This window comes from Cyanistes caeruleus, chromosome 19 (genome assembly GCF_971803275.1).
Source record: "Cyanistes caeruleus chromosome 19, bCyaCae1.hap1.1, whole genome shotgun sequence".
Taxonomy (NCBI): domain Eukaryota; kingdom Metazoa; phylum Chordata; class Aves; order Passeriformes; family Paridae; genus Cyanistes; species Cyanistes caeruleus.
The window spans coordinates 7,975,479-7,995,496 of NC_141719.1; the positions used below are offsets into that span (position 1 = coordinate 7,975,479).

Genomic DNA, 20,018 nt, shown 5'->3' on the forward strand with positions numbered 1-20,018 from the left:
GCTGCAGAAGGCAGCATTGCACTGTGGACAGGTCAGTGTAACCACCAGCTCTCTGCCACTGAGCTCTGGTGCCCCTGAGCTCTAGCTGCTGTTGCTTGTGCTGCCTGAGCTCCCAGCCCTGCACAGAGCTCATGGGGCTCAAGAGGGAAGGAACAGGGAAATGTGGAGGACTGAAAATAACCTCAAGAAATTTTTCATCTTCCCCATCAGCCCCCCACCACAGATCAAAGTTATCTAGAATGTTCCTTAGTGTAGGAGGGATTCTCACTTCAGCTTGTCTGAGACCAGGACCACAAGGCCTGGGAAGAGTGAATTGAGAAGCCACTCACCAGGATCTGCTTCTTCTGGTGACACCAGGTGGCAGTTTTTGAAACAATTTTTACTTTAGCTGCCTCCAAACTCTGTAGAGTTGAGAATTGGAGCAAGCAATACTGGTCAATTAAAATGGCCATATAATTTTAATTGACATAATAAAGACTAACGTGTAATATATATTTTCCCATGCAATAAAATCGGACAGGAATTAATCTCAACTAAGCAACCAAGCTGTACTTCCTTACTTGCTACAATTAACATTTTTCTATGCAGTGAGATTTTCTAGCATAGAAATGCTGAGAATAGAGGGTGATGGCCACGGGCTTGCTTTCTAGCTGGCCCAAGCATTCTGATGTGTAATGCTTTACTGAGGGCTAACCAAAACTAAAAATCCTGTCTGTATCTCCTGTCCAGCTCCTCTGAGTCAGTGTGATGAGCAGAGCCTGGTTATATCTGTTCTCCATCTGCCCCTTCCTCCGTCATCTTCGCTATCATTAATTGTTAATGTCCTGCCTGAGAGACTGTCTCTTAGCACAGTGCTGATGGGATCTTTCCATGGAGGATTGAGGCTGGAGTGGATTGGCAGGAGACAGTATCTTTGCTGTGGGAAGTTTGCTGTGTGCAAGCTTGGTGCTGCTGCTCTTCCAGTTACTCCAGTTCATATCTAGATATGGGCAAGGGTCAGTGTCGGCTCCATGACCTCTGACCAGTTCATTGGGCCAGATGTGGTCTGCTCTGGGTTTGGGAGGGGCCTCTTGAACCCAGCTGCTGCACATGGCCTTCAAGGAGACTTTCTGTCTGCTTACATCAGCTGCACCATCCCATGGAGGTGATTTCACATCTGGTCAGGTGTGGACCACTGTGTGGTCACAGGGCTTTAATCTAGGCAGTGATAATTCTAACAGAGTAGTAGAGTGCTGGCAGGGGGAGTTGAGCTGTCATTTCTTACCATGTCATGCTCCCCAGGTGGTTAATGTATCTGTAAATCACACAAGTGCTTTCCCGTGGCTTTGCTTTCTGCTACTGCTTCAGCTGCCAGGATTTCATGGGCCACAGATCTCAGCTTTTGTCAAAAGTGCAACCTCCTTGCCCTGTAAAGGTACTTGGTATGCATTTCCAGTGCCCCAAAGAATAGCTGAGGGCCCTGCTAAACTCACTGAATGCAGGCTCTGAGAGATTACATTTAATTTTGTTTTATCAGGTTTGCTTTCCCATGGAGTCTGTATTTTTTCCTGTGTCTGTGCAGGGAGCAAGGGAGTATCCCATGACATTTCAGAAGGTTAGGAGTTTCCCCTTACCTGGTTGGTCTCCTGGTCTGCTCCTGGGAAGCCCCTGGAAACCTTTGTTGCTCTTTCCCAAAGGTGATGTGTGTTCTGGAGTAACCAAAAGGTATCTGGTACCTTGCAAGGGCACCCTGGGGCCTGCAGGCACAACTGCTGCTGGCTGTCTGTAGCATAGGTGATGACTCTTTTTCCATATTCAGGACAGACTGGCAGAAACTTTCTGTGCTTTGAAGCCATCACACCATGGAGGGTTTCTACAGCTACAGCAGTTGCAATAAAGTCTTCTCCGTGTCTAGAGGGAAACCTTTGTATCTAATACATCTCAGACTCTGAATCTTAAAGATAGCCAAGTAAAAACAGCAAAGTTTGCACCAAAGGGCTCAATTTTGTTGGCTTTTTGAAGGGGATGTCAAAAGATGTTCACAGTATTTAGAAGCATTGTTGGATTTATTTATTTATTTATTTTTGTATGAAAATTTCACTGGCTGGTATTTCCATTTCCCTTTTAAGCCATTTGAGATTATATTTCTTTCGTTTCTTTCATTAAAACTATTTTTATCCCAATTCATGGGACTGTACAAGTAGAAATAAGAACTCCTTGGTATTTCTTTTCCCATCCTATCTGTTCTTCATCCCCAGCTCCTTTCAGCTCTCCCCAGCTCTCCCCCCTTCCCTCCCCAGCTTGCCTTGAAGGGCTGGGAAAGCCAGAACAGGCGCATTATGTTGCCTGTGTGATTGTTGTGAGGTTGTGTTTGTGTGGGGAAGGTCACGAGACAAAAAGACCACCAGGCAGGGGTGGGTGGGGGGTGTTCAGTCCCTTTCCATTCAGGCCTTTTGGCAATGGGTGGGAAGAGTCTTGTTTGCATGACAGGATTTCAGGGGGCCATTGCTTTTTGTTTAGGTTTCTTCCACTGCTGCTGCAATGGGCCCTGGAGGGCTACAACAAAAGTAGATCTTATATTATGAGATTCATGGGGCTGAAGCAAAGCTGTCACTGCAGGGATGACTGAGCCTGACCAGCCACTGTGCTCTTGCAGCCTGGAGATTGTCAGCAATTGCTCTGGCTGGGGTGCCATGTCCAGTTGTGGCTCTGGTGGGAGCTCTGACTCTTGTGGGCTGAGATCCTTAGTGGGATGAATGTTCTGGAAGTGTTCTGTCTGTGGAATGAGGGCTAGAATGCAGAGGGACAGCTCCACGGACCTGCCACAGTGGCTATGCTTCCCAGAGTATTTCTGAGACTTGCAGCAAGTGACTTTTATTTACAGCATCTGCCTCTTTCCTTGCTATCAAGTCGACATTTCTGGAAGCATTCTTGTGTTTAAACAGCACTTACTTCTTCATCATCCCGTGAGAAGCTGAGCTGCTGTCCCTGGCTGCAGGTCTCCCCTCACCCCATCCTTGGAAAGCAGCTCTGTCTGTATTTGCCACTGATGTGCACAAAGGCAAACATTGTCAGGGACTCATTGTAACTCATTGTCCCAATTACCCTGATTTCATTTGCATAAGAAGATTGACCAGCCTGTGGCAGTGGCACTGCCTTGGCTGTCTGATATGGGACACTGTCATTTGGGAAGCAGGAAAAAACTGGAATACCCAGGCTGGATATGGGATGGAATAGAGGACGGCTGCTTTGGTCCCTGCCAGTACGAGTGCTACAGCAGCACTTCCTGGAAGGAGGATAACTTGTCAGATCTCAGGCACTGCAAGTGCCTGACCATGCCTGATTGAGATGTAAGAGCTGCCAGCTTCCCAAAGATGCAGATTCCAGGTACCTCAGGTGCCTGAGCAACTGGCTGTCCCATACAAGTAAATCCTTCCCCTGCATAGTGTGTACGTGTGTATTTATTGTTTTGTCAGTAGCTCAAACTGACTCTGCTCAAATGCTCAAAAGCTCAAACACTTCTAGACTAAGCAGTGACCAGCCATGTCATGTCACTTCCCTCAGGCACATGTAACTCTCGTCCTTGTGTTTGGATTTTTTCCAGAAAGGTAGCTGTTCCTGCAGGCAGGCACTAAAGCAAGAGGAAAGCAGCTGGGATGGAGCAGAAGTCAGGAAGCAGGCTGAAATGGTATGATCTCTTGGCCCAAAGCAATAGCTAGTGCTGGTAGGACTTGCTTGCACTGCAGCAGCTGCACAGTTCTCGCTCCTCTTACTGGATTGAGAATGATTCATATTTTCTCTCCCTTCCCCCCAGCGCTTCATGTAATTTGATCTCCCTGTGCCCAGGCTGGCAGATGGAAACCCAAAACTCTTCTGTTTGCAGTAATGGCTCTTCATGGGCTCAACTGGCCTGTGAAGCTGCAATGTTCAAGCTTGTGAGCTTTGGCAGAGCAGCCTTTCTGTCCCCCTGCCCCTGCTCTGTGTGTGCCTGCACACACCCACATCCATGTCTTCATCTCTCTGCTGCTTCAAGGAGAAACTCTCACTCTTGGACATTTTTCCTTGTTGCTTGTGGATATCACCAAGCTTAACGTGCTTCATGGAGATGCTTCGACCTTTACTCGATCTTACTCCATCCTTCACAATCCCCCCCTCTAGTATTTGGCAGTTTTAAATTTTTATTAGTTAGTTATTAGGTAGAAATACAGTAGTGTGTCATGGAGTGTGTCATACAGGAAGCTCAGCTACAGTAGTATTTTAAGCCTCTTGCATCCTTGGGTGAGTAACTTTGTCTCTGCAAATTACTTTGGTGATTTGTAATTTGGTAATTACTTGGGTGAATTACTTTGCCTGTTTCCCAGTTCAAAAGTGGAACTCTTTGTGAAGTGAATCATAAAGAGCACAAATTACCATTTTTCAAAATGTACTATGTCTTAGAGACCTGATTGCTAGCAGCCAGATCCCAAGTCTCTGTTCTCATATTTTTGGACCTTTCTGAGAAGGATTGATGATCCAGCCTGGATTTCTGAGGAATTCCTTTGTTCATTCTTTGGCAGGACATGGAGCAGGGAAAGAAATCCTTATGTGTTTTCTCAGATGAGATGCTGCTTGTGCTCTGATTCCAGGACATTCACATTTTTTTGCCTGAAATTACCCACATTGGTATTGTTATATTTGTTTGGTGAAAGAAACATCAAAAAAGAAAGGGGCAGAACAGATTTTCAAGTTGGGGCACAGATGGGCCCCTCATGGTTCCTCTAGCAACCCTTTACAAGTATGTTTGACTTCCCTGATGTGTTGAAAAGGCAGAGTAGGGTCAAGTCTTCTGTTTAAATTTGGGTTCTTTCCATTGTGTTTGTTTTTGCAGAGAGTGTCCTACCTTCTACTGCATTTCTATGACCTCTCATTTTAACTTATGTGTCAGTGGGGTCTATTTATGAGCAAGCAAAACATGTGCTCCAGACACTGAAATAGGTTTTAAAAGGTTGTTCCTAACAAATATGAAATGAAATACTATGATTTAAGGCCTTTCATTATCCCTTTTAAGCTGAGTCAATGTGTCTTTTGCTTTGCATTGGGAAAATGGCTTTGGCACATGTTCACACAGGGGGATCTAGGGGGAAACAGAGACACTGACCACCCAAAAAAGGATGGGAGGGTATCCAGTTTTCAGCTCTGCTAGTGAGGTTCAAGTAAGAAGATGCCCTTTGAAAATGCTTTGTTTTCCCCAGCTGTGCAAAGGGAAGAGGTGGATGAATAATAATACGGAGAGTTTTGCTTGAAATTCACCAAAAGGCGTGGAAAACACTGCTTTTTTCTTTTCAAGCAAAATATTTAATTTCATTTGAGCTGAACCATCTGGGCATTCTGAATAGGAATGTAAATTACAGTTTTTTAAGGAAATGTTTTGAAAATGGCAATGTCCAGTGCTTTGGCTTTTTAGAATCTGAAGGAACTTCTAAACAATCAATATTCAAATCTAAGGCAAATTCTCAGCAAAGTCTTGGCATGACTGAAATCTCAGAAGTTCTCTTTGCTTGGAAAAGTTTTGCTTTGAAAAAATATATCCTTGCCTTGTAAGTGGGACAAAAGCCCTGCAAATAAACAATATCATGCATATAAACTGCATCTTGTCCCGCCCTTGGAGCAGTGTTACACTTGCATCTCTTCGGCTGCTGCTTGTAATTATCCTGGTGCTTTATCCTATTGGCTGTTTCCATGTCACTGGTTCAGTTTTACTACAGCTCCCTTTGATGGGGGCAGTCTGACCTTTGGTGGCTGCTGTTTGATTTGCTGTGGGTTCATGAGAATTTGTTGGCTGGGAGCAAAGGAGGTGCCCAATAGTGGAGGGATTATACAGGGACAGACGATGGTAGCACTGTCTGCTCGAGGCAGTTTTTCTGCTCCTGGATTAAAGTTCATGCTGTGTTACTTGTCTGTCTCTCTAAGGCCTTGTCAAGTCCATGTGGGAAGCTGTTCTGTCTGTACTATTTCACTTTGTGCTGCTCAGCTCTCTCCCTGCCTCATTTCTACTCCCTCTTTCCCCTTCCATTCAAGCGGCATCTTTCAGTCTTCCCCATTCAAGGTCTGTCTTTGCTCTCTGCCCTGTGTAAAAGTTCCATGCCCTCCCTACCATTCATCACCTCTTGCTCATTCACCTCCCTGCTTTCCTTTCTCCATTCATCTGGGCTTCCCCTCAGCCAGTCTGGGCTGCCCTCTCCCCCTGCCCCTTCCTCAGTCCTCCTTTTGTGTCTTTGCACTCCCCTCTCTGTGGCCATCCAAAGCTCAGCAGTCTGAAGTGTGCTCTGGGAGGATGCTCTTCTAGAAACTGGCCCCAGCTGATGAGCAAATTAATCCTCAGTGGAAGCCTGGTGGGACTGTTTCAGGTGGATTTGTCTCTCTAGTTACCCTGCAGATGTGAAGATTTCTTTCCCCCCTCACTTCCTGGAGATGCAGCATGATGCATGAACAGGAAGAGTATTACAATTTCCTGACCTTCCTCTTCAGTCTGCTCTTTCTGTCTCTCCCTCCTGGCTTGTTTCCCCTTTGTTTGCAGCAGTTGCTGTTCTCAGGTGACTATTTGGGAGGTTGTTTGGATTTCCTCATTCCTGAGGAACATAACATGAATTCTCTTAATTATACTGGCTCTGTAATTATGGTTGTTGCCTGTGTCTTCTCTGCTTCCTTCTTTTAAATCATCTACTTGGAGGCTGTATCAGTTTTGTCAAGCTATCTCTGCACTCCAATACGTGTTTTAAGTGTTCCCCAGGAAACAGAGCTTATGAATTGTATTAGCCAGGGCTTGTTGTTTCTAGGTCTTAATGCAGCCACGACCCTGTGCTTGTGATGCAGACACAAGAAATATAGACCACAGCCTCTGCCAAAAATTTCCCAGCTTGCTGAGCACCTGGTCCCCTGCAGTTCCCACAGTGCCAGCAGTGTGCAGACATCACCCCATCGTATTGAAGGAGCAGGTCTCTGCTGCAGTGTGGCAGTAAAACAAAGTGGGAGGTCTGTTGCCCTGTGGGTGCCCATGGTGGGCTTCAGCTTTGAATGGTTAAACTGCATTCAAGCCAGTCTGGTCAAATAAAAAGGGAGTATTAGAGCTTGGGAAGAGTGGTTAGGCTTGGAGGAAGCAGATGCTCTGAAAGCTTGTGTGTGCCCTGTGCCTGTGGGAAATCTGATCAGCTCAGTAAAGGAGGCAGAAATGAGGTGGAGACAGGCAAGGAGAGGAGGTCTGTGTGTGTGTGTGTGTGCAGGTTCAACTGACAGGACAAGCTCTCCTTTTGTGGGAGGCTGTGAAATGACCATCCACTGCTGTCTCATGAGGCTAAAAAGGAGCTCCTGATACGGGGGCTGGGACTCCCAGATTCCCTCCCAAGGACCCAGGCTCTGGAAGGACTTGTCAATTCTCTGAGAAGGCCTCTTTCTCCTGATAACTGTCTCAAAGTGGGATTTCAAACCCTACTGTGGTTTGTTGTCAGGCTGGTGAGTGTGTAAAAGAGATTCCTCATTTATTGTGCTTGTGCCCCACAGAGACATTGAACCTGGCAGGGCACAATTAGCCCCAGGCCAGACCTGCATCTTGTCAGCTGCAGGCAGAAGTCTCTGCTCCAGCACGGCTTGGATTGGGAACTCTGTTCAAACAGCACTTCTTCCTATGAATTTAGTTGGATTCCTGTTGAGGAGTTTTAGTCTTTGATTTGCTTTAAAATGTCAGATGCCTTTTCTTTCTGTTTGAAAACTTACGGCAGAGAGAACTCGGGGAACACTGTCCCTTGTATCCAGTAAGAGCATGTAGGAATCCAAAACACAGCTTGATTTTTCTGATTTGTGGTTTTGCAACTTTGGCATTTGGACAAATCTCTTCTACTCTTAAACCAAAGCATATTTGACATAGCAGACACTGGTGAAGTGCAAACACTGCAGAAAATACTATTGCAGTTCAATGCAGGGAACCTGCAGTCTGGGTGTCATCCAGGAATGATTTGGATAGATCACCTAAGAAACAATGCAAACCACCACAGCTTCCAGCAGTCTGGCTCCTTCCTGCAGCTCTAACTCCTGTGATCACCCTGGAAAGATGCAAGTCAGGATTTCTTGCTCTCAAGTGTTTAAATGGTAGAAGTTAGAGAATAATGAATGCTCCCTGCTCAAGGCTGCTTTTGGAACCAGCCTGTCTGCAGTACCTTTGAGATGGTTATGTCCTCACAGGGTAATGCCAGTGCCTACAAGGCATTGCAGGTAATCATGTGATATCTTTGTCTCCTCTTCACAAAGCTGACTTAAACTTCTGCTCCAGTTTAGCTTGGAAAGCAGAGTTTCCTTGGTAGCTTGTAGTCCCCATGACAGAGCAAAGCCAATTGTAAGAGAGCAGTATGAGTTAAATACCTTTCCCAGTCCGTTTAGCAGGAGTTTTGCTCCATGGTTGTTCTCTAACCAGAAGTGTGGTTTGAATTCCAGTACAGGTAGGCAATTTTGGCTACACATGTGCTATGGCACTTGTTAGCTGGAGCTTTAAATGTATCTGTTTAACTTGAGATTTTCTGAAACCTAATAGCTTTCTGTCAGGTCAGAAAGCTGTTGAGATCATCTAGTCTTTCCTAATGCAGGCAAGAATGTTTTCTGAATGATCTTCTGCTTCACCTCAACTATACCTCATCTCCTAGGAGAACTTGCAATTCAATTGTAAAACTTCTGTTGATGTTAGTGAGATGCCTCACTTGTTAATAGTAAAAATAATCAACTTACTTTAATCTAAGGTACTGTCCAATTTGACTTCTAGCCCCTAGATATGATTATACTTTTGTCATGGTGAAGACTCCTGTACTGCCAAATTTCTGTTCCTCTGGACAGCGAAAAAGTCATTGCTTAACCTTCCCTTTCATAAGGTAATGAATTGAGCCTGTCAGTGCAGCCAGTCAGACTGTACCAGCAAAAAGTGCCAAAGAGGTAATGTCACCTCATTTACAAACCTGCAGGTCATAATTCCTTTTTTTGCAGGCAGTGTTACCTTGAGAGCCCTCACTATAATGAGCAAGGGATTTTTTCCTCTGCCAGGAGTGGCTGCTGCTGAAGATGGCATTCCCCACTCTGTACATTGGCTGTCATTGTTGGCTCCTGTCCAGATGGCTTTCTGTTTATTTTAAATATAATATATATTGTTTGACAGTACCCTGACTTACCAAAAGACCTTGCTCACACTGAGTAAGTTGCTGATTTAACTCATCATGAGCATGATACAGTGAAGTACTCTTTTCCTTAGTGTACTCCAAAGTCACTAACGAGAATTCTGTAGGAGGAAGAATGAATTCTCATGGGACCCCATTAGTGGCATTGCCATGTGATGGTGGCTCTCTGGCTTAGATTTATTTTTGAGACCTGTCAAATAGTCACATTTCAGCATGTTGAATGTGTGACAGCCTGAGTTTATGTCACAGTAAATCGTCAGACTCAGGGTTGTCTGGTGATGTCAGATGCCCTGCAGAAATTAGTCATACCAGTGACCTTGGCTTATGATCTGCACCCTGTTTATATTCTCATTCAGATAATATCAACTGGACATATTCTTTTTTCTATGGTCCATTCTGACTGATATTAGATCTGTCCTCCTTCAAGTGTGCATTACTCAATATCAGTCATTTGTTCCTTTGCTGTGGTTTTGCTGTTAGACCAACAAGACCTGCTGTATCCCATTAAATTCTTGCTGGGCAGTTTAGGAAGCAGGGTGCGTGCCTGTCTCTGTGATTGCACAGGAGTTTTGGAGACATGGTTGGAAGGGCTGTACTGCTGATTCAAATCTGGAAGAAGGGGAGCAAGCAGATCTTGATGTTCTTCCAGTTTTCCCAGACTTGCAGAAAATCAGTATTTGTAATGACTTCTTAAAACCTTTTGGATGAAAGTTACCTTGACCTGCTGATTCAAAACTAACTTCAGCAGCTGCTGTGTAATGCTCTCCAGAGTTACTGCTGCGACAGAAAGTGCATCATCATGTGATAGAGATAATTCATTGGGCTTTTGTCCACATGCAGAACAGAAACATTTCAACTTCCCTGACTCTTTCACACTGATATCACCAACTTTTTCCAGACAATATCAGGCCGAAAACCTGTTTTGAATGAGAAGACTCATCTGCCTGGTCTGTACTAGCATAGATGCAGCTGTGACAGGAGACATTATCCATAGCAGTGAGTTTTACAGAAATATTTTGTATTAGTTGACCCAGGGGTAAGCAGCGATCTGACTGCAGGAACTTGGCCTGAAATACAGCCTCTGCTGAACAGCTCTTCTCATGATTGTGTATCAGTTTCTGGTTTGCTTTGGGTTTTTTTATTATTTTCTTTGTAGCAGTAGTGATTAGAGCTTGTCTGTCTCTCAGTTGTGAGACTGACTGTGCATGTTTATGTCTTCTGGTGAGTTATGTAATCCAAATCAATGCAACATTTCACTCAGAGTGTTGCATTTTGGATCTGAATGAAGTAACTTACATATTATGTCCCCTCATGATGTAGAAGCCCTGAGAGATGTAATTAATATTAATAGAGAATTTTGAGATTTTTCCAGTCAGACATGTCTAAAACCATATAAACAATAATTATGTGGTGAATGAAAATATCACGTATCTTATGATACTATGGATATTGCTGTTTTCAGCTTTTGATATTTAATGCCTTACACCATCCAGATGAAAAGTGGGATTTATTTTATCTAGACTCTAGAACTCATTGCTCCAGGAGATTGTGGAGGCCTAAAAACTGGAGGAATTCAAAAGGGGGAGCAAGAGATTGGGCATTTGTACATTAAGAATGTTTGGACCAGTGCTGACAAGCAGTTCTGCAAAGTTATAAACCCCTTGCCTCAGGATTTAAGAAAATATTTTAACTGTTCAGGTGAGTTTGGGCACACCAATCCCTAGGTGATCTCTTGTTGGCTTCATCTTGTCCACAATCTCAGGAATGAGAGATAGCACCAGAGCTTGGGCTGGTGCTGTTGGATACGTGACTCACCAGTCTGGGTCACAGCCTGCCCAGCCTGTTACTGCAGCTGCGACTACTACCCATGCAGGAATGTGCAAAGTGGCCAATGCTGGATCAAGATTAAAAATAATATTTTCACCTAAAAAAACCCACCTGCGACTTTTTAGAGTGCCTCAGCTTCTTTCCATTAGTCTTAATGCACTGCCATAAATAATAAAACAGGAAGAATCAGAGCTGGAGAAGGTTCAGTCTATAAACATGTCTCTTTGCATTAAGCTTTGTGGCATAATGGAGGGCATCTCCTGCCACCCATGCTGTCTCGTTAATCATGTAATTATCTCCCTCACTTTCAGTGCTGCATCTCCTTCCTTGTCAGTGCTGCTGGTAATAGAGCTTCTATTCACCCTGGCTTCTTTCTGGGGAGCGGCTCTGGTTTCAAAGCCTGCACAGTGGTATATTTTGAATAATTTAGTTCCAGGTGGCTTGAGCACTGTCTGTAATTCCCCATCTGAGACTAGAGGTTGATTTCTGGAAGTATTCTGCCAGGAGGCTGACTGGGAGAGAGGCAGTGGGATCGCTCGGAGTGTTGAGATGTTGATGTGGCCAAGGACTGAAACCCCACTCAGTGGGTCCTGTGAGGGCCTCCCAGCTCTGTCATCTCTTAGTGTCTTAGCAAGGACTTGCAGCAAGAAACCCAGAGGAGGGGATGTATAAGGAAGAGAGTTGTATTAAAAATGAGCATGGAGACAGAAACATGAATTTGGGTACTTGGCTGAGCATGATAATCTTCCCCTGCAAGCTGTAGGTCAGAAATTGTAGGATTTGGGGTCTCCAAGTGTAGGATTTGCTTGGCCTATGGAGGTTATGGAGATATTGACTCTACAGGGGTGTGACCTCTTGAGAGTCAAGAAGTTCAGTGTGGTGTCCAGTGGACACTGGCTTTGGAAAGTTTGATAGGTTTCCGCACCTGAAACCTCCCCAGAAGGCCATCTCTGTTCAGTGTCCCTGTGTTGCTTGGCCTGGTGGCTTGGCAACTGCCCTTTGCCATTGTAGCCATCATCCAGCCACACTCTGAGTTCTGCACAGCCCTCACTGTGCTGGATCACATGAACACAGGTGTGGTGCCTGTGCCCTGTAGATGCAGAGGTCACAACACCACACAAGTCTGTGGGCTCACTCCAGTAATCTTGGCAATACCAAGAATCAAATCTGGCTCCAAGCCCTTTTTCCTGTCTGCCTCAGAACTGAATAGTGGCACACTCCTGAATCTTTTGATTCTCTCATTCTTGTTGGATCTGTGCTTCCACTGTCTGTTTAGATGAAGTGCTTCTGCAGAAGGTAGCAACAGATGGTAGTAATGTAGGTCCCTTCCTTGTCTTTATGCCTAAGACAGTAGGAGAAATAAATTAATAAATTAGAACAGAAATGCCTCTATAGATTGACCAACTAGCTCATGAACCCAGCCATTCAGGCTATTCTGCTCTTCAAGGAAAAGGAAATCTTACACCAGCCCCCTCCACCTCCACTTTGCCATGTGCTGCATGCAGAGACACACTTGCCCAAATCCAGGTGACAGGCTCTCTTCTGTGGAGTGCCTCCTGGCCTAGGTGAGTGCTGAGCTGGGCAGCTCCATGCTCTCACTGCAGCTTTTTTGGGGAGCAGGTGTGTTTGGGAGCACTGCTTGGTGAGGAAATATCCTCTGTACTTAAAAGCAATCTAGCTTTTGAGAGCTGGGTGATGTTCCCAGCCCTCGGGTTCACCTCAGGTCAAAGCAATCTAGCATGCCCTAAAAGTACTGCTGGACAGCCCTTAATCACTTTATATTGTCTGGGCAGTGGTGAGTAAATTCATTATTTACGGGGGAGGCGAGTGTGCCAGCAGTAATGTTTTACCACATGTGTTCAGGCAGCTCAGATGAGGTGACTTTAAATGGTGGGAAGCTAGATTCCAGGGTGAAAGAATATGCACATACCTCTGGCTGGCCTTCCTCTCTGCTGGATCAGGGTTTCTCACATGCACTTCTCACCTCTGGAAGAGAGAGCAGGATCATTAAGCATCCCTAGATTGCAGAGACTATGCCACCTAAAATCTGAGTTCTATCCAGCAAAGCTCAGCGTGGTTTCTGAAATACTGGGAGATGAAAAGATGTTGCATGCAATTGACTCTCCCTTTCCAGTGGAAAAGGGCCTACATGTAAATAAGAAACAGGCCAATTATTGAGAGCTCCTTTCTGGTGGAAAATGAATTGGGAGTTGTCGTTTCTATGTAATAGGGAGGAGAAGCTAAAGCTCAGGGCAACTTCTTTGCAGAATCTCCTAGTCTGGAGCAGAGCTGGGGTCAGTGCCAGGAGGCCTGATACTGCCAGGCCAGTCTCTCCCAAAAGCGAAGACACAACCAGACCTAAGAATGATTCAGATTTTAAGGAACTGGTCCAACTCAAGGCCAATTTCCAAATTAGATGAAGTTGCTTGGAGCCTTGCCCATTGGAAAGACAACTGTGGCTTTGGTGATGTTGAGACAAAGCCCTTCAATGAGGAAACTATGGGTAGTAGCAAACTGTTCCTGCAATCCTGAAGCCAGCCAAGGATCCTCCTGTTGTGCCCAGTTCAGCTGTTGAGTCTCCAGCTGTTCTGATGCCCCTGAGGGCTGTTTGCCATGGGGAGAGGAGCAGCTGGCTGCACTCTGTGAAATGTCTGAGTTTTCCCAAGATACTCATTGTCTGTCTGCAGCACCAGCCTCCACCCTACTTGCTCACTCAACCGTGGCTGATGTGTCTTTAATTAAAGAAGAGAAACAATTTGAGATTTTATTTTCTGTCCTCAACTGAATTTCCTCTTTTCATCACAGTTTGTGAGGCCCCCTTATCTTACTTTTGTCTTGTAGTTTTGCTATGGGACCTTTCATTTGTGAGTGTCTCCTCTAATATAAGGAAGAAACAGGAGAAAAGCAGCTTGTTGTGGGCCAGGGAATTAAGATCCTGGGTCAGATGGCTGCTACGGTCATTAACATATTTACATTTTTGCTTAAGAGCCTGGTTGAGGATCAAGGGAGTTAAGGGTGATTGTCATTGAAATGCGGAGGAAACCTTGCATGAAATTGCCGTTAGTATCTGGGGGGACGAGGGGGGGCAAACGGCTTCCTCATCCCTGATCACTTGTCTGCCTGTCCCTGGACAGGCAGAAGGAGCTGCACTGAGGGAAGGCACTGTGGTGCCTGTGCTGCGGGAGCTTTGCTCCCCGTGGGGCTGGAGCCAGGCTCAGCACAGCCCTGTTGCTGCCTCCAGGCCCTCCCTGTCCTTGGGTGAGACCCTGATGCTCGGCTGGACTTGTGGGACAGCTGGCCCCAAAGGAGATCGTCATGGATAAATGCATGAAGCGGCTAGCAAAGGTCAGTTGCCTCTTATAATTGATGGAGCTGAGTGTTTTGAGTCTGTCACCTGTTTTTGCACTGGTGTGTCACCTGGAGTGTTGTGTGTGGTTTTGGGTGTCACCTTATGAAAAAGACATGAAGCTGTGAGAGAGTGTCCAAGGATGATGCAGAGTCTTGAGGGGAAGCTATGTGAGGTCATTTGGTTTGTTCAGCCTGGAGGAGACTGAGGAGAAATCTCACTGTGGTCTTCAGCATCCTCATGAGAGGCGGTGAAGGGGCAGGTTTTCATCTCTTTGCTCTTATGACCAGTGACAGAACTCAAGGAAACAGCTGGAGCTGAGTTGGGGAGAGGTTTAGGTTGGATATCTAAGGGTGGTTGTGCACTGGAATAGGCTCCTTAGGGCTGTTGTCACAGCACTGGGCCTGTTTGAGTTCAAGAAACATTTGGACAATGCTCTTGGGCACATGATGGGATTCTTGGGCTATCCTGCATTGGGCCAGGAGCTGTATGGAGCATGGAGGACTCGATCCTCATGTGTCTGTTCTAACTCGGCACATTCTGTGATGCTGTGATTTGCACAGGGACACAGGATTGCTGTGATTTGTGTAGGGACACAGGATATGCAGGATTTGCTCAACCCCTTGATTTTTGTGTATAGCTGTGATACCAGAAAAAGGGTTTGAAGCAGTTTGGGGTATTGGTGTGGATTTTGAGTGGTGACAGATGAGATTTTTGTATGCTTTTTATAGAGAAATGTTATACAATTAAAATAACTGTTTAAACATAAATAAGATGACTTCCTTACAGCTGGGGCTGGCAGTAAAACATTCTGCTCCAGGTTGTGGAACCTGTGCTCTGGCCCTGCTCTGAAGTATTTGAGTTCAGATGTTAGTTGTTCATTGTTTGTCTCTTACGCTCATGTTGTTCAGATCCACTGTTTTACTTCAAACTTTTTCCTAATTATTATCATTAACATAGTGCCAAAATATAATTATATATAATAACATGGAAGAGGAGAAGAGACTTGATAGCCAAATTACACTATAGGAAACACCAGCTACCTTCTGCCACTGCTTTGATTTTTGTGGAGCAAGCAGCAAGACTCCAGTGAGCTGAAGAGGGAATGCTGTGCCTATTGGTGTGAGAAAGAAGCAGATTCCCTGATAGCCACCAGACAGATACAGCTTCAGCTGTGCCTTTGGAAGCCAGCAGCCAGTAACAGCAACATCCTGAGTGACAGGATGTATCAGCTCCAGCACTAGTGAGTCTGAAGTGATTTCAGACTTCTGAAATGTTTCCTTGTGGGCTGGTTTGAAGCTCTGAAGTGGTTGTGTAATTTCTGTTCTTGGTTACAAAATGCTTCTTTTTGGAAGACTTTAAAGCAGAACAAAGTCTGGGAAAAGTGGTTTGTGATCTCAGCAGCTCTTTTGTTCTCTGGGGGCTTGTGTGCTTCATCTCTGTATCTCTTCTGCCCTTTGAAGGAATAGCTATGTTCCCTGGGGCTGCAGCCCTTGGTCTTTCCTACAAAGTCAATAATCATATGGCAGGGGGAGAGTCCCACACTTTGGGTGCTGACCCTGGCCCTCAAAGTAGAGAGGTACTTAAGCCTTCAAGGAGCAAATGGTTTTGTCCTAGACAAACTAGACATTTTAAATATCTGACATTTTAAATATCAGGATCAGTTGAAGTGGTGCAGTTAAGTAAGATGCTGGTCAGGTCAAATGTTTTTGGGAAACAGGGATGAACAAAGCAGTGTCTATGGGGTTGCAGGTCTTAGATCCATTCACTGAATGACTCATCTCCCAGGTCCTACAAATTCCCCTTGAGAAAGGTCATCCCAGGTATTGTGCTAATAATACTTTATTTCCTGGGTATGTGTGTCTGGGATTGGGCACCACAAATAGGCTGGCCTGAGAGTCACAGCAAGAGCCAAAACTCATCAGAGCTGAGCCTGAGTGCAGAAGCCCTGACTTTTGGGGTTGGTTTTGCTGTTTAATCTGTTAACTCAAAGCATCAGAGTGAGCTGGAGTAGGTGAGTTAACTTCTCCAGGGATTAATATTAAGCCTTTGTTTAACAGTAAACAGCTGATGAAATCTACCTTTGGCTCTGGGAGCCATCTGTCAGGGAGGTACATCCAGGCCACCTCACAAGGGCAGGACAACCTTTGGCAGAGAACAGGAGAGAGTGCCCCAGCTCTTACTGTCCACAGGTCACTTGGTTTATCTTGTTTTGTGAATCCACTTGCCCCCCAGCAGCTCCTTTGACGAGGAGCTGCTGCTTTGACCAAAGGCAGACAGCCCTACTCCAGCAAAGGAGCTGTGGCCTCCCCTCCTCAGGTTAGACAGCTCTTTCTCAGCCCAGCAGCTGGGGAGAGCCGAGCAGCAGGACAAAGGTGCTCAGACCAGAAGGAGATAGAGCCAGATCCTCACACATGGGGACTGCAGCCTCTAAGCAAGCAGCCCATGCCTGAGGCTGGTGTGTTTTATAGCTGTTCTGCTTGCTGCAGAGCCATGCCAGCCCTGTTGCTGGCAGGCTGCATCCTCTGCCACATCCTCCTTCCCACCTCCTCCCTTGCCAAGGCAGCCTGTACTCCACTGTGTCTGATCGGAGGCCCGGCGCCTGTTCAACTTTTGTTCTCCATTAGGAAAGACTGAGGATTGTCAGGACCTTTATGGCTCTGCCAAGACCCTATTATGTCCCAAATGTTTCCATGAAAAGACTCCCTCCTGACCACCCTGCCCCCTGACAGCCATTCAATCCAGCCAACAAGCTTGATATCATTATCTACAAAAAGAGGCCAGTGAGCACCAGGGTCCTCACAGCCAAGTTTGGGAAATCAAAGGCAAAATCTCCCAGCAACAGAGAACTGGTAGAGATCAGACTGCACCAGGGCTAGTGCAGGCTGGTCTGGCAGCTTGCAGCCACTAGTTTTTCAAGCACATCAGAAACATGCTCGGCATGGTGCCAGCACTGGCTTTGTCAGGGCTGAGGCTGTGCCCTGTGAGCTGGCAGCCCCTCACAGAGTGCCCTAGAGGCCACTGGAACAGTCATAAGTTTGGACAGCCTTGTAAAGATGTCTCTTTTAATCAGTGGCATTTCTAGATTAGCCACTTAGGCTCAGGGAAAACAGTGATGGTTTTGGTCAGAGTGGGATTCACTCCAGATCTCACCTGGGACTTTCCTTCTAATGACTCTGGTTTATATTCTCGAAATGGCATGTGGCTGCCTTGTCAGTTCTAGTTTGACATGGTGTTCATCTGCTTTGCTCCCTGTCCAAAGATTTTCTTTCCCAACTGTCTTAAAATAGCTCTTCAGTAGTGAAAGTATTTAACAGAGTGAAGGCATCTGTAGAGATGATCTGGAAAGGTGACTGTCAGAAACACTGAGCATGGAAAGGGCTTGAGGAGGGATAGCATATTGTGTTAGGTGGAATTGTATTAGGAAACTGAGGAGTAAAACTCTTTTCAGTGCATTTTATCTCACAAACTGCATCTCTGGTTTGCTTGATGTTCCAGATAGAAAGAGACATAAAAATTAGACAAGAGAAATGATGATGCAGAGGGAAGAAAGGGGAAGGGAGCTGACGTAGCTGAAGCTTGGGTGGAGATGGGATGGTGGTGCCTGGACTCACCCCTCTCTGCAGCAGGGTACTTTCTAGTCCCTGTGTGATTGCAGGGCAGTGTCACCAAAGCCTAGAACAGCCCCTGGGTCCCTGTGGGTCTGCAGTGGGTGATAAATGCATAGGAGGACAGAGTTGTGTGTAACATGGGATTGTTAATTATGGCACTCTCCCCTCCTGTCCCAGTTTGATCCTGACAACACTGGCTACATCAGCACTGAGAAGTTTCGCTCCCTTCTCCAGAGACACGGCTCGGAGCTGGACCCCCACAAGCTGGAGGTCCTGCTAGCCCTGGCAGACAGCAACTCTGAGGGGAGGATCTGCTACCAGGACTTCGTCAACCTGGTGAGTGCTCTAGCTGGCAGGGTCTGTCAGTCCTTGGCCCTGCTTAAAACATGGGCTGTTGAGGGACAGTGTCTGTGTCTTTCCCTCCCTTTATTAACACCAGTGTTTGCTGCATCACGTTCTGCATGGACTTGCTGAAGCATTCAGTGGTGACTGAATGCTTCAGCAGGAGTCAAATTGCTTCTGATTTTTCCAGGGAAACAAATTTGCATGGGAAAGAACTGTGGGAGCTGTAGTAAGATCATGAAGCAGTGGCTGCTGCTAGTTTTGAGGTTTTTGCTCTCAGTATCAGTTGCTAGCTGCTGTAATGAACCACTTGTTTGCAAGCAGAGGTCTGTCAGTCTGGATGTCTCCTGTTTTATCTAGAGATTTCACCACTTCCAGACAAAAATACATAGATAATGTGTTGACGTGCTAGGTGGAGTTGTATTGCACTGCTGTAGGCATCAACAGCAACAAGGATAAAGTGTTTCTAGGTCACGTTCATTTTATCCCAAGTGAGGTGTCTCAGAGTGCATGAGTCATGATCTTGATGCCTTTCTATCTCTACTAATGAGTCAATTAGTGAAGGGATTGCTCTGTTTCTTGTCAAGGCAGTTTGTTGAGTCAACACAATTGTAGACATGTGTTGTCAGGTGCCCAGGATGGCTTAGAAATGTTGTTTGCAAGGTATCTTGGACACTGGCCATTCAGGGGCTTTGCCTTGTTCTTCCTCTGTCATTGAACATCTGAATCCCAGCAGATTTAGTGCAATGTTAATATAAGCCTGGGTGACAAAGTCAAAGAGGAATGGAAGTTGGTGACATCTCTGAGGTTTCTCTGGAAAGCTGGATGTCTCCTTGATGCAGAGTACAGTAATTTGCAGTGCGCTCTTCAGACAACGTGGAGATTTGATCCCTTCATTTGTCATGGTCACTCATGCATGTGTTCTTGGTTTAGAAAGAAAATGTCTTGCATATGTCCTATTTTTACATTAATTAGAAAAGTATAACACGGCCTAGCTGTCAAGGACCTAGGTCATGACCTCCATCAGGCTGTGGGCAGTGTCAAGGTGAAGTTACTTTGTTGGAATGACATAAACCTGCTGTATCTAACTGGGCTGTCTTGTAAGCCCCTTGCCTGTGTCTAGGTACACAGCAAAATAAATGCAGCAATTCTTAAAAAGCTCACACAGTGTGAGGTTTTCCTCAGCTCCAGCATAACAAACAGTGTGGTCTTCAGTGCTCAGCAGAGTATTTATAGTAACAGCTGCTTGTTCCACAGTTGGGGACATTCAAAGTACCATGCAAGCATTCACTAATTGGGCTGCACAACACTTAGGTAGCAGGAAGAGGCATCATCAAATTTCTTTTGCAGAAATGATGGCCTAGAGCCAGCCAACACATTGGCAACAGGCTCAGGAATAGAACTGGGCTTTTTCCTCTCTCCTTGCTCCACAGGGCTCAGGAGCAGCACAAGCTAATGAGAGGTAGGTGGGAGGTGAAATGCTTGGACATTCACCTTTGGGAATAGGAGGCTGTGCCAGCTCACACCCAGCTGATGTGGTTTCTGCAAAACGGCGAATTTCCTTCAGTACTATTGAATGACTCCTATAAAGAAGCCATTGATTTTCCTGTCATCAGCCCCTCTATCCTTGTCTGCATTTTTTGCATTTTCTAATCAATAGGCAATGCAAGTGCCAAAACATTAAACTACTTACAAATGACATCTCTCCTCACTTTTCCTCTA

At 45.7% G+C, this 20,018-nt stretch overlaps 1 protein-coding gene across 23 annotated transcripts in view; it reads left to right on the forward strand.

Moving 5' to 3' along the window:
• RHBDL3 (rhomboid like 3) overlaps positions 1 to 20,018 on the forward strand; it is a 65,696-nt gene that overhangs the window by 22,661 nt on the left and 23,017 nt on the right. For 21 of the 23 annotated variants that reach the window (XR_015278050.1, XM_086857442.1, XM_086857434.1 and 18 more), the window contains one exon: positions 18,132 to 18,290. The exons of 1 other annotated variant lie outside the window; for it this stretch is intronic. Coding sequence is in view for 13 of the 22 variants with exons in the window: in XM_086857434.1 (XP_086713560.1) it covers positions 18,132 to 18,290 (159 nt within the window). In the remaining 9 variants the exon portion in view is untranslated. Of the gene's footprint in view, positions 1 to 1,194; positions 1,415 to 3,583; positions 3,668 to 18,131; positions 18,291 to 20,018 lie in introns of those variants that run through there. One more of the 23 variants, XM_086857430.1, reaches the window with a different exon arrangement.